This window comes from Siphateles boraxobius, unplaced genomic scaffold, assembly GCF_051911475.1.
Source record: "Siphateles boraxobius isolate OS27281-9 unplaced genomic scaffold, OSU_SipBor_1 29, whole genome shotgun sequence".
Taxonomy (NCBI): Eukaryota; Metazoa; Chordata; class Actinopteri; order Cypriniformes; family Leuciscidae; genus Siphateles; species Siphateles boraxobius.
This window is the reverse complement of record NW_027508908.1, coordinates 10,331,622-10,343,772: the sequence shown is the minus strand read 5'-3', so window position 1 is coordinate 10,343,772 and position 12,151 is coordinate 10,331,622. Positions and strand designations below refer to the sequence as shown.

The 12,151-nt window shown below is 36.1% G+C and overlaps 1 protein-coding gene across 3 annotated transcripts in view; it reads left to right on the top strand.

Annotated features, from left to right (window-relative positions):
• LOC143753777 (sarcoplasmic/endoplasmic reticulum calcium ATPase 2) overlaps positions 1–12,151 on the top strand; it is a 45,737-nt gene that overhangs the window by 8,547 nt on the left and 25,039 nt on the right. For all 3 annotated transcript variants that reach the window (XM_077246495.1, XM_077246492.1, XM_077246493.1), the window contains 7 exons: positions 1,431–1,572; positions 5,118–5,284; positions 5,475–5,563; positions 5,766–5,868; positions 5,964–6,095; positions 6,661–6,786; positions 8,321–8,542. In XM_077246495.1, coding sequence (XP_077102610.1) covers positions 1,431–1,572; positions 5,118–5,284; positions 5,475–5,563; positions 5,766–5,868; positions 5,964–6,095; positions 6,661–6,786; positions 8,321–8,542 — 981 coding nt within the window. The remainder of the gene's footprint in view (positions 1–1,430; positions 1,573–5,117; positions 5,285–5,474; positions 5,564–5,765; positions 5,869–5,963; positions 6,096–6,660; positions 6,787–8,320; positions 8,543–12,151) is intronic.

Sequence of the window (12,151 nt, the reverse complement as noted above, 5' to 3'; positions counted from 1 at the left end):
TTTGCAAACTCTCCATAGCACTGTGCCCCGTTTACAAAACAATCTGCAGTCAAATGCTCCGGACAAACATATAATCCTCCGACGCGATCTATGATACCATTAAAAATAAACCAACCACTTGTTCTTGATGCTGGCAATCCTCTGAAGTCTCTAGAGATATGAGCAAATGAGCTGTTTAAACAGGACGCATCAAAGCGAATGTTCCTTTACGCTTCCATTTACTCTTCCATTTGTCCTGTTGTCGGCAGACTCAATCACGTGGAGTATGACAAAAAGTGATCGGGCATCTGTATATTGTATCTAGTGTAGACATCGTCAGTGATTATAATGGTTTCTATTACCTTTTCACGCGATACTCACATCCGGCGTAGGCGATTGTCAGCCGTTAAGTTACTGAACGCCAGTGGGCTATATGGTGCGATGATGTAAAACTGTTTGTCAATGTCTTGCTGTGGAGGCAGTCATACGAAAATGTATTTGCCCGTGTGACGTCACAGTATCCAAACAAGCCTTTTTTGAAACTTGATTAAATAAATGCTTTGTTTACAATGAGGAGGATGTTTTAAACTATGAAATGTTTCAATGGTACAAAGACCTCTTATATGTCAAAAGATTAAGGTAAATTTGATTTCTCATCATGTCATCATGACCCCTTTAATATGTACTGTGCAGCATGTAGAAATACCTTGTTCATTTCTACTTTCTACTGAGCTATAAATGCAAACCCTTCCAACCGATTCAAAAATACAACATTCAAAAATATTCTTGCCATTTTGCACAATTCTGCTATTTCCTGTTATACTTCAATTCAGTGCACATTGTGTTTTTAGAACTTGTCATTTTCCATTTTTATACCTCATTTATTGTACCTTATTATTTTTACTATTTCAGTCCTTTTTGCACATTTTTACTATTCAATAACTCACTGTAACTTTCCCATTTATACACAAAATAATGTGCACTGTCATTGTCATCTGCCGTTTATACCACATTATCACTGTACATTGCACCCTCTCTATTTTTATTCATTGTAATTTGCATTGAACTGATCTCTTGCTATCTATACCTCACACCATTTACACTTACATCATTATTTGAATAATATATAGCTGCATTTTATTGGCTGTGTACTTGTACTTTGCCCAATGTCAATCAGAATTAGTGTAATCTAATCTAATGTCTAGTATTCCACTACAAAAAGCCTCTGTGATAAAGAAATGAACATTTAAAATACATTTACAGGAGAATTAAAGCAGGTTAATTTGTATTTTGTACAGCAACATTTCATTGACAGACCCTCTCATCCGCTACGTAACAGTCAGCATTCACTCTGTAACAGAGCTTGTCAGCATTATCGAGTTTCAGAGGTTGAGTTTGAAGTAGCTGTTTTGCATGAGTCATTCTTTCTTTCTGTCTCTCTCTGTCTGAAGGTGATCACAGTGATCTGTGTGGCGGTGTGGGGCATTAACATCGGTCACTTCAGTGACCCAGTGCACGGAGGCAGCTGGCTGCGTGGAGCTGTGTACTACTTTAAGATCGCCGTGGCTCTGGCTGTAGCCGCCATCCCTGAGGGTCTGCAAATCTTAACCTTTTTCTTTCTCTCTACTGTAGCCAAATTATTGAAATCAGCTCAGGAACGATTGTCATCAAGCTATATGTTGGGGTCCAGAAGTCGAGAGCACATCGAAAATCTGGGATTCAAAATTTGAACATAGAAATTAACAAAAAAATGTTAGGATAAAATAAAAAAAATATATTCAATTTTAAGTTATGACAAATTAATAAAATAAATCAGCATTTTTTGTTGGTTATTAAAGAGGACCTATTGTGCTTTTTTGGTGTCTACTGGGGAATAGGTTTTCATGCTTGAATGTTCAAAAAGCACCTTATTTTCCACATATTTACAGCACCTCTCTTCCCAATCTGTCAGTAATGCCCTGGGCTAAGTTGATCATAAAGACCATTGATGTCGATGTTTCTTAGGCTTACTATGCTTCTGAGAAACAGACTCCTGTTTAGTTCCTGGCTTTGTGAAGCCCTTCCTTCCAAAGAGCTTCAACTGTGCTCTGATTCGTCGGCTGGACCAGTGTGTTGTGATTGGTCAACTGCTTTGAGCATGTTGCAGGAATGTCACGCCCTTTACATTAACTGCAAATTTCAACACACTACAAATGCAACTCAACCCACCTAGCTCCCTTCTTTTTTGTGTATAGGGTGGGAATTTAATTTATTGAGGAACATTGTGATGTGTACGTTCTCGGAAGAAAATCAAGACTATAATCGAGGCGTTTCAGAGAGTTCAGAATTATGGAGCCAGATCAGCCTTAAAAAATAATAATTTTACAAAACTAAATTTATGAATGCGCAGCACAATTCACATTTACAAAATCCGATAACAAAATTCAAAACATAATTCATAAATGCACACGTAAAAGCATAAATATTTCCCCAAATGCTCACACAAAGGCATCTTACTTAAATAAATGTTTACACAAATATGTATATATCAAGTTCTTGAATTAATATCCGCCACACATTTATGAATGATGTTACACGTGTTTTTGGTTTTTTGAATCTGCATTTTCAAATCATCACACGTGCGTGGACTGCTTTGAATTTGTGTGCGGTATTTTTGAGACCTTCCTGACAGGTTAAGATTCATAAATATCTTTTTTTGGAGGATGTTCCGTTAAGCCAATCGCGCTGAGCTTTTAATCCACCAGTCAAAACGCTCCTTACAAAACAGACTCAAGAAGCTCAACCAAAGGGAAATGAGAGGGTCTGTATCAAAGCCACTAGATGACAAGCCTGTACACTATTCTTAAACATGTTTTACGTGGAACAATACTTTTTTTGTGAACGATATGTAGATTTTACTATGATAAAAAGGTTGTTTTATAAGGGAAGGCAGAGAAGGGAATGTCGCGACAGCCTGGCAGGACTCCTTTACGGCATTACCATAGTATTTAATAGTAATATTGAGTGATATTGTATATTGTCTAAAGAAAGTAAAAATATACAGATGTTTTCTTTCTTTGGCTTTCAGGTTTTACCAGTTATAATAAGACGTAAATTGTAATGACTATTATAACTGCATGTATGTATATGATATGACGCTGATATTATGCACTTTAATGAATGGGGCTAAAGGGGAAACAATTGCATCATACTTTAAATTGTTTATCCTGCAGTGACTGAATCCTCATTTGTTTCATAACCTTTAGAAAATGTTCATTTTCTTCATGACTTCATGTTATGCTTTTAAAGTACACATGCTGTTACTCTCTCCTTCACTGAATAATTTCATAACGTAAGTTGTCACTTTCAAGCCATTACGCTTTCTCTAATGGTAAGAGATACAGACCCTCTCATCTCCCTCTGGTTGAGCTTCTTGAGTCTGTTCAGAAAGGATTGTTTTGTAAGCTCACTGCGATTGGCTAAAAAGAACATCCTCCAAAAACAGATATTTATGAATCTTAACCTGTCAGGAAGGTCTCAAAAATACCACATACAAATTCAAAGCAGTCCACGCACGTGTGATGATTTGCAAATGCAGATTCAACGATCCATAAATACATGGATTTGTGTAAACATTTTTAAATTATTTAGGTAAGATGCTTTTGTGTGTGCATTTGGGGAAATATTTATGCTTTTACTTGTGTATTTATGAATTGTGTTTTGAATTTACGAGTCGTGTTTTGTAAATGTGAATTGTGCTGCGCATTTATGAATTTTGTTTTGTAAATGTATTATTTTTTAGGCTGATCTGGCTCCATACAGAATCAGTGCTTACTTATATAGAGAATAACTCCATTTGGAGTATTAAAAATACAGTATTTTTGTCATAAAGCTTTTTAATTTTGAACTTATATTAACTACAAAACAAACAGGCACAACATATACAAAAATGAACAGCAAAAATAAATAATAATGACAATGAAATGAAATGAAACTAAACAACCAAAATGACAGCATTGTAACATGTGTGCTTGGTTCTAGTTTGTTTCTTTTTTAGCATTAGATTCAGCCCACCTGTTTTAATTATATCATTAGTCCCTCGCTTGCTTTAGTACGAAGCGTGCCGCACAAGTGCTGAAAACTGAAGCCAAAGCGTCTCGATTGCCCCCCCGGTGGTTGGTCCCTGTATAGGTCATAAAGCTTGCCTCCCCATGTAGTCTAATGGACGAGATGGAAATTAAACAATCAAATTACACTTCAAATGCATTTTTTTCAAAGATGTTTTCTGTCATTTTAGGTAGTTTTTATCACGCTGATTTAAGTTTAAGTGTTCGTTTTTTTAAAAAAGTTTGTTATTTGATGCTTAAAAAACGGGAATGTGACGTCATGATTGACAGCTGTGATTGACAGCTTCTCTAAACAAAGTAGTCACCAAGGCACCAACAGAGTTTTTTTTTCTTTTTTTCGGGAGGTGATTATAGCTTCAACTTTCATTTCTACATGTTTATATATCTATTAGGTTTATTTCACACGGACACAATGAGTTGCTATGTAATAACCGTTTGTGCGGGAGTGAGGGCGAGACCTTGATATCGCAGCTTTACTTCTCTCACTACTGCGATGAATCAGGTCCTAAATCTGTGCAAGATGTCAGCGCCATATTAGGACTTTGGCGGCTTCAGTTTTCACCAATGGAAGAGAGTGAAGGGGTGTCGTCCATCTTTTTTTACAGTCTGTTTAGTACTTAGTCCTTGGCCTGAGTTTCTTTGTCCGTTATCATCAATGTATATGGTGTTTTCTCCTGAGTATATCCTGTGAGTTTGTTTATTAAAGTAATCCTACATATTACTTGTCTTCATGAGCTTTGTTACCACGTTACGTGACAAGCATAACAGAGGATTCATCTACTTGTTTTCCAAATAATCCAGAAAACTACACCATCTCTGATTAAAGGCATAGGTGAAGTCTTGCAGTATAAAAATACAGTATTTAAATCTAAATAAAACTGATTGTTTCATGGAAAATTTAGAGAAGATTTATAGAAATATTGTTTAATATCTCATCTCATTGTATAATTGTTAATTTTACCCCTGTCTATTATCCACTCCTCTCTCATTTCTCGTAACTTACTCGCTGATGTCTTTCATTCTTTCTCAAAGGTCTTCCTGCCGTCATCACCACATGCCTGGCACTTGGTACGCGCCGCATGGCCCGCAAAAATGCTATAGTCCGTTCCCTCCCATCTGTGGAGACACTTGGCTGCACTTCTGTCATCTGTTCTGACAAAACGGGCACTCTTACCACCAACCAGATGTCTGTCTGCAGGGTGAGAGAGACTTGCATCCACTGTGATTCTAACAAATGCATTGTGGGATTTTTTTTATTTCTATGTTAGCTAGGAGATTAATACCATGGAATGATGTTTTAAAACCACTGATCAAACTTACTAGTCGCGCGTGTGTGTGTGTTTGTGCACGTGCATGAATGGCTGTGCTTGTGTGTTTGTCTGCGTGCAGATGTCTATTGTGGACATGGTCGCAGGTGAGAGGTGTTTACTGAACGAGTTTACAATAACTGGATCTACTTACGCCCCTGAAGGAGAAGTGTGAGTTTATTTCACATCTAACTACACTCACGTACACATACACTTCTCACAGGAATCTCTTCTGAACTAACCTGTGGTTTGCTTATGATGACTTTCACTAGACTCGCATCTCTTTCTCACTTTACCCATTATTTTCTCTTATGTTCTCCTTAATTCCTGGATTCCTCCTCCAATTCCTTCCACCCTCTTCTCTCTGTTTCAGGTATAAGGACGGTGTACCGATACGCTGTAGTCAGTATGAAGGGCTGGTGGAAATGGCCTCTATCTGTGCCCTGTGTAACGACTCTTCGCTGGATTACAATGAGGTCCATATGCACATGTACATACTCTTTCTATGATATCATAAAGCTGTAGAGACTTAATTTTCTTTGTATTTCCTCTATCTCTCGGAAATACACAGAGTAAAGGGGTGTTTGAGAAAGTGGGAGAAGCGACTGAGACGGCACTCTGTTGTCTGGTGGAGAAGATGAACGTGTTCGACACAGACCTGAAGGGCCTCACACCTGCTGAAAGAGCAACTGCCTGCTGTTCAGTGAGTGCTCATATAGTAATATGTCGGCCCACAGAGAATCTGCAATCAGTAACAGCAATATGATATATATATATATATATATATATATATATATATATATATATATATATTTATATATATATATCATACACACACACACACACATATATACACACACACACACGCACACAAAATAACGTGTCATTTACTAGAGGTTCTTTCAAAATGTTAATAATTTCAGTTAATTGTTTTTAAAAAAAAATTTTATTAAATGATTCAATATATATTCATATATATTATATACACACACATTTACATATATCATATTTTGAATAATAATATTAAATTATATACATCATTTATAGAATAAGAAAAAGGCTGTTTAAAATATTTTTACATTTAATGTATAATATCATATACTGTATACGCATACACAAATTCATTCATACAGTATATACATACACATATTCTTTGTGGATCTGTTAAATGGCTTATTTGGTGGCTTTTGGCTTGGATGTTTTTGTGATCTACTGCTTGTGAAAATTACAGTCACTAAAGGTAGCGAGTCTATTTCTCTCTCTCTCAGGTCATAAAGCAGTTAATGAGGAAAGAGCTGACTCTGGAGTTTTCTCGAGACAGGAAGTCCATGTCTGTTTTCTGCTCTCCAAACAAACTCACTCGCTCTGCTTTAGGTGCCAAGATGTTTGTCAAGGTCTGGCTTTCATCCTTCCTTAAAGCTTTTTCTTTTTCCATTTTTGTTGGAGAGTCACTGAAATGTTTTGTTCAATATATAACCATATAATCTTTTAACAAAATAGACTAATAAAGAAAAAGTTATTTTAAAAAGAACAGATGTTTAAAAAAGATGATGTGACAAGTTGGTATTCATCAGCCAACATTTAAAATGTCTTTGTGTCTTTTAAAATGACACATTGGCACACAATTAGGGATGGTAATCTTTAGGAATGTAAAGATTGTAATTTATATAAATCCAAAATAAAAGTTTGTGTTTACATAATGTAAACACAAACTTTTATTTTGGATGTGATTAATCGTATATAATATATATATTATACATATACATATACATACATACACTGCCGTTCAAAAGTTTGGGGTCGGTAAGATTTTTAAAAGAAGTCACTTGTGCTCACCAGTGCTGTATTTATTTGATTAAAAATACAAAACAAACCCAGTAATATTGTGAAATATTATTTCAATGTAAAACTGTTTTCTATGTGAATATATTGTAAAGTGTAATTTATTCCTGTGATCAAAGCTGAATTTTCAGCATCATTACTCCAGTCTTCAGTGTCACATAATCCTTCAGAAATCATTCTCATCTAATATGATGATTTGATGCTCAAGAAACATTTCTCATTATTATCAATGATGAAAACAGTTGTGTACCATTTTTTAGGATTCTTTGATGAACAGAAAGTTAAAAACAACAGCATTTATTTGAAATAGAATCTTTTGTAACATTATAAATGTCTTTACTGTCACTTTTGATCAATTTAACTCCTTGATAGATAAAAGTATTGATTTATTTTATTTATTTCCCCCCAAAAATAAAATAAAGATTCTTACTGACCCCAAAGTTTTGAACGGTAGTGTTTAATGTTACAAAAGATTCTATTTCAGATAAATGCTGTTCTTTTGAACTTTCTATTCATCAAAGAATCCTGAAATAAAAAAGTAAATAACTGTTTTCAACATTGATAACAATGAGAAATGTTTCTTGAGCATCAAATCATCATATTAGATGAGAATGATTTCTGAAGGATTATGTGACACTGAAGACTGGAGTAATGATGCTGAAAATTCAGCTTTGATCACAGGAATAAATTACACATTACTATATATTCACAAAGAAAACAGTTGTTTTACATTAAAATAATATTTCTCAATATTACTGGGTTTGTTTTGTATTTTTAATCAAATAAATACAGCACTGGTGAGCAGAAGAGACTTCTTTTAAAAACATTAAAAATCGTATATATATATATATATATATATATATATATATATAATTATTATTATAAATGTTGAAAACAGTTGTGCCATTTAATATTTTTGTAGAAACCATGATATATGTTTTTTCAGGATTCTTTGTTGAAAATAACATATTTCCTTCCCATAGTCCATTCTGAATATTTACTGGTTCTCGATTCTTGAAATGTATCCTGACTCTCCAAGCATCTACAAATCTACATGCATTTTATTTCTTGGTCCTGACTTCTCAGGGGGCACCAGAGAGTGTACTGGAGCGTTGCCGCTGGATACGGGTAGGAGGTGGTGCACGAGTGCCGCTGACCTCTGACCTCAGAGAGCAGCTTTTAAGCACAGTAAGAGAGTGGGGCTCGGGACGTGATACACTACGCTGCCTCGCCATGGCAACCAGAGATTCACCCCCTGACCCTCGAACCCTGAACTTGGAGAACTCTGCTGGCTTCATAGACTATGAGGTGAGCAAGTTTGTGGAGAACTGATTTAAAATCATGGGAATAAATCTTTGAATTCCTAAATGAGGGCTTATTATGCAAAATTCCCTTTTGTATTGTTTTTGAACATATTTATGTGTCTGCAGTGTGTATACACAGCTACCCTATTGTGGTAAAAATCCATTCACTCCATTTCTTATTGTCCCCATAATTCTGAAAGTGTCTCAAATTGAGCCGTTTAGGAATGTGCTCTAATGTGATGTCACATTGGAACAGGCCTTTATCACAGTCCCCGTGTCATCACATCCGGCACGGATCAAGTAGCATAAACAAATTTCTGCCTGCATTATTGTCAATGGACGGATGCCAGTTTTGAGAAGAAAATGAAACTCATTTATTTGAACTTAACAATAAACATAAATATTTAAAACTGTGTATTTAGACTTGCATGATACCCTACCATGTATTTCGTCTTTTATTTTATTGTGTAACATTATCTGAGCTGCCGGTCATGAGATTAATGAACAGCATGCACTCAAGTTACTGCCAGAGAAGTAATCGGACTAACTAAATTTTAATTTTAATATCTATTTGTTTATTTTGCATTATATTTATTATGATTTACCACCCATTTTGGTCTACAGTGTAATGCTATCCAGTCATTGCTCTCAAACATAGAGAATATGACTCATTTAAGATGATCAAACCAGTTATTTTTGAAAAATCGTCTATGGGCTGGAAATATTCATTTTTTAAAACAACTTCAATTTGATCAAATTATTGATGATTGCATTATAAGGTAAGTGCATGATTCTGCCCCCCCAAATCGTAAATTATTGTGTAATACAAGAAGTTTCCCACAAACCTTTATCCTCCTAAACTTAAGTTGTAATTAATATTTTATGCTCTGTCTAATTCTACTGCTCTTTAATGTGATATGTTGTTTGTTTTCTTGCAGTTATGTTATACAATAGGGTGATCAGACTCTAAAGTATTGCGTATGGCTTGCACGCTCCCCTTTAAAGGTCCCATATTGTACACCTTTCTGACGTTTTATTTTAGGTTTTGATGTCCTTAGGAATATATATTTGCAGGAATAAGTATCAAAAACCATCCCAATATATTTTTCAGCTCCTTCCTCAGGAGCTCTGGTAAGAACAGGTCGATTTTGGCCTTTCTAATTAATATTCATGAGTCTCTCTTCTGATTGGCCTGTTGTTTTCTGAGTGACGCACGGCCAGGCCAACCACAGGTAACTAGGGTCATGTATGCTGTAGCCTGCTGTGGCTTGGTGATGCTCACAAGTAAGGTAAATAAAACCTGTAATGATGGACATTGCTGAGGGAAATGTTATCCGGGTTTATATGTTCGAGCCGGACTCAGACCCCGAATCGGCGGCGACAGGAGACAACCCACCCCCTCCTTACTTTCGATGTTATTGTTAGAGTATTATAATAACCATTACATCAAAGCTGCATGCAGATTTAACGTTAACACTAATTTAAACTGTCTGTAAACAAACTCAGACTTTTTTTTGTCAAATTCGATTTAAATCTCCAAAATACGTATGTTAATAGCTAGTTACCTGTAAAGTCAGGCTGGATCGGCCCAATGGAAGTTTTCCGATCAGCAGGTGAAGGTCTCTGCGCATTATCATCTTTTAGCATGGCAAAGTAATTTGATTAAATGAAATACATTTTTTCATGTATTTACTCTAATCTGACTCCATAAATGAAAAGGTTTTAATGATATCTGTGCATCATTAAGTGTGAGCGAATGTTTGACTACTCTTTTTAAACTCTTGAATGAAAATGTCAAAGTCAATTAGAATAATCAAATGTTACAATTTATTATGTCAGGTAAATGTATCATGCCAATTTCATAATCAGTTTAAATATAATCAATACAATAACATCAATTGCTCTGGAATAAAGAGAAGAGATGCAAACCCGAGATTAGGAAATACATGAAGCTGAGAGTCCTGGCGGCTCTCAAAATTCACGGGCTGATCTGAGATACAGAAAGCTCTGAGCTCTAGTTGCATTTCATTAGATAGACAGACCTCATTTCAAATGTAAACATGAGTTCACAGTGCAGGGCTGCCAACTCTCACGCATTGAGCGTGAGACTCACGCAATTGACCCAATTCTCACGCTCTCACGCCACACCCCCGATTTCTCACGCTGAAGTGTCAACCCGGTCGGTCAAATGCCTGAAAGATGAGTTTATCTATATATCTACCTGTTAAGCCACTCGTGATCGAATAGTTATACCGCAAATTAGGTAAAATATCCCGTCATCTAACTAGAGCGAGCGTGCATGTGAGACAGATATTGTGCTTCAAACCGCGCGCGCGCATGGCATAGACGTAAGCGAGCGAGAGACCTTGCTTCGTGTGCAGACAGTACCCTCCCCCACCCCCCATGTTGGAGAAGTCTCACGCTAAGCTAAACTCGAAAGTTGGCAGCTCTGACAGTGGAAATTCACCTTAATCACTGTCCCAGACTTACTAGGGGCAGAAGTTAATTTACATGGAACTTACATTTTTTGTGGAATTTACATTTGCTAACAGTGGGAATTTGCATTGAGTTAACACCTTCTGAGAACATGAGGCCATTTGCCTGGAAGACACACCTCCTATGTATGAGAATTATTTCTAAACTCTTAAGTACCTTATTACCTTCTGGTTTACTTCTTTGAGAATGAGACCTTTGTACCAGTCGCACTGAGACATTTCAAATGATATCAAACATGTTTGATGATACTGTATGATAATTATTCACATTAAACTATATATATTCTTGGGTGAATTTCCGATGATCTTTGCATGAGGGAGAAGGAGTGGGGGGAGAATGTAAAAAATGTAGATTAGGATTGCTTAGGTGAGACTTGCATCTCGAATGGTGCACAAGCGAGAAGGTCAAATGTTAATTTGCTATGTTCTCTCAGAGAGTTGCGCTATCTTCCAGTTTTTTCAGTCTTACAAGCTAGTTATAGAATATATAAATATTGAAACACTTAACTGCTTTATAATGTAATGTTAGCAGACAAACACCGAATGCAGTAAGCTATGTAACTATTGCTTTCCTACTGATACAGTAAGTTGACATGCTACAATTTCTTTTACAATGTTACTTTTTCTGTAAAAGGTGTACTTGTGGTAAATGTGCATAGATGCCCACAGAACGCGAGAACATATGTTGCAATTGACGCCCCAGGTAAACTTGTAAAACTATGAACTATAGGGACTGCAGCATCTTTGAGGAGTAGCTTCTTTGAAAAACCTGACGGTGGGCAGTGCTCGGGGTTGTGATTGAAGGCGGTGACTGAGTAGTTCTTCTGACATCACATTTTTACGGAAGTCATAACGGCTCGTGAAAAGCTACAGCTACTTTATCCAGGCTGTGTCCATTTGTCTGTGGATTGACTGTTTTGAAACTAATATGGTAGTTTCATAGCCCCTAGACCTCTGTTATCATGAAAAAGCCAGGAAATTTCAGTTTTGTCAATATGGGACCTTTAAATCATGAAATATGCGTTCGTATTATTTGCGTTCGGAATATTATGACCTTTTTTCTTTGTTTCACAGTACTCAGTGTTGTAAAGTTCTTCCTTCCTCAGTGTAGAAGATTT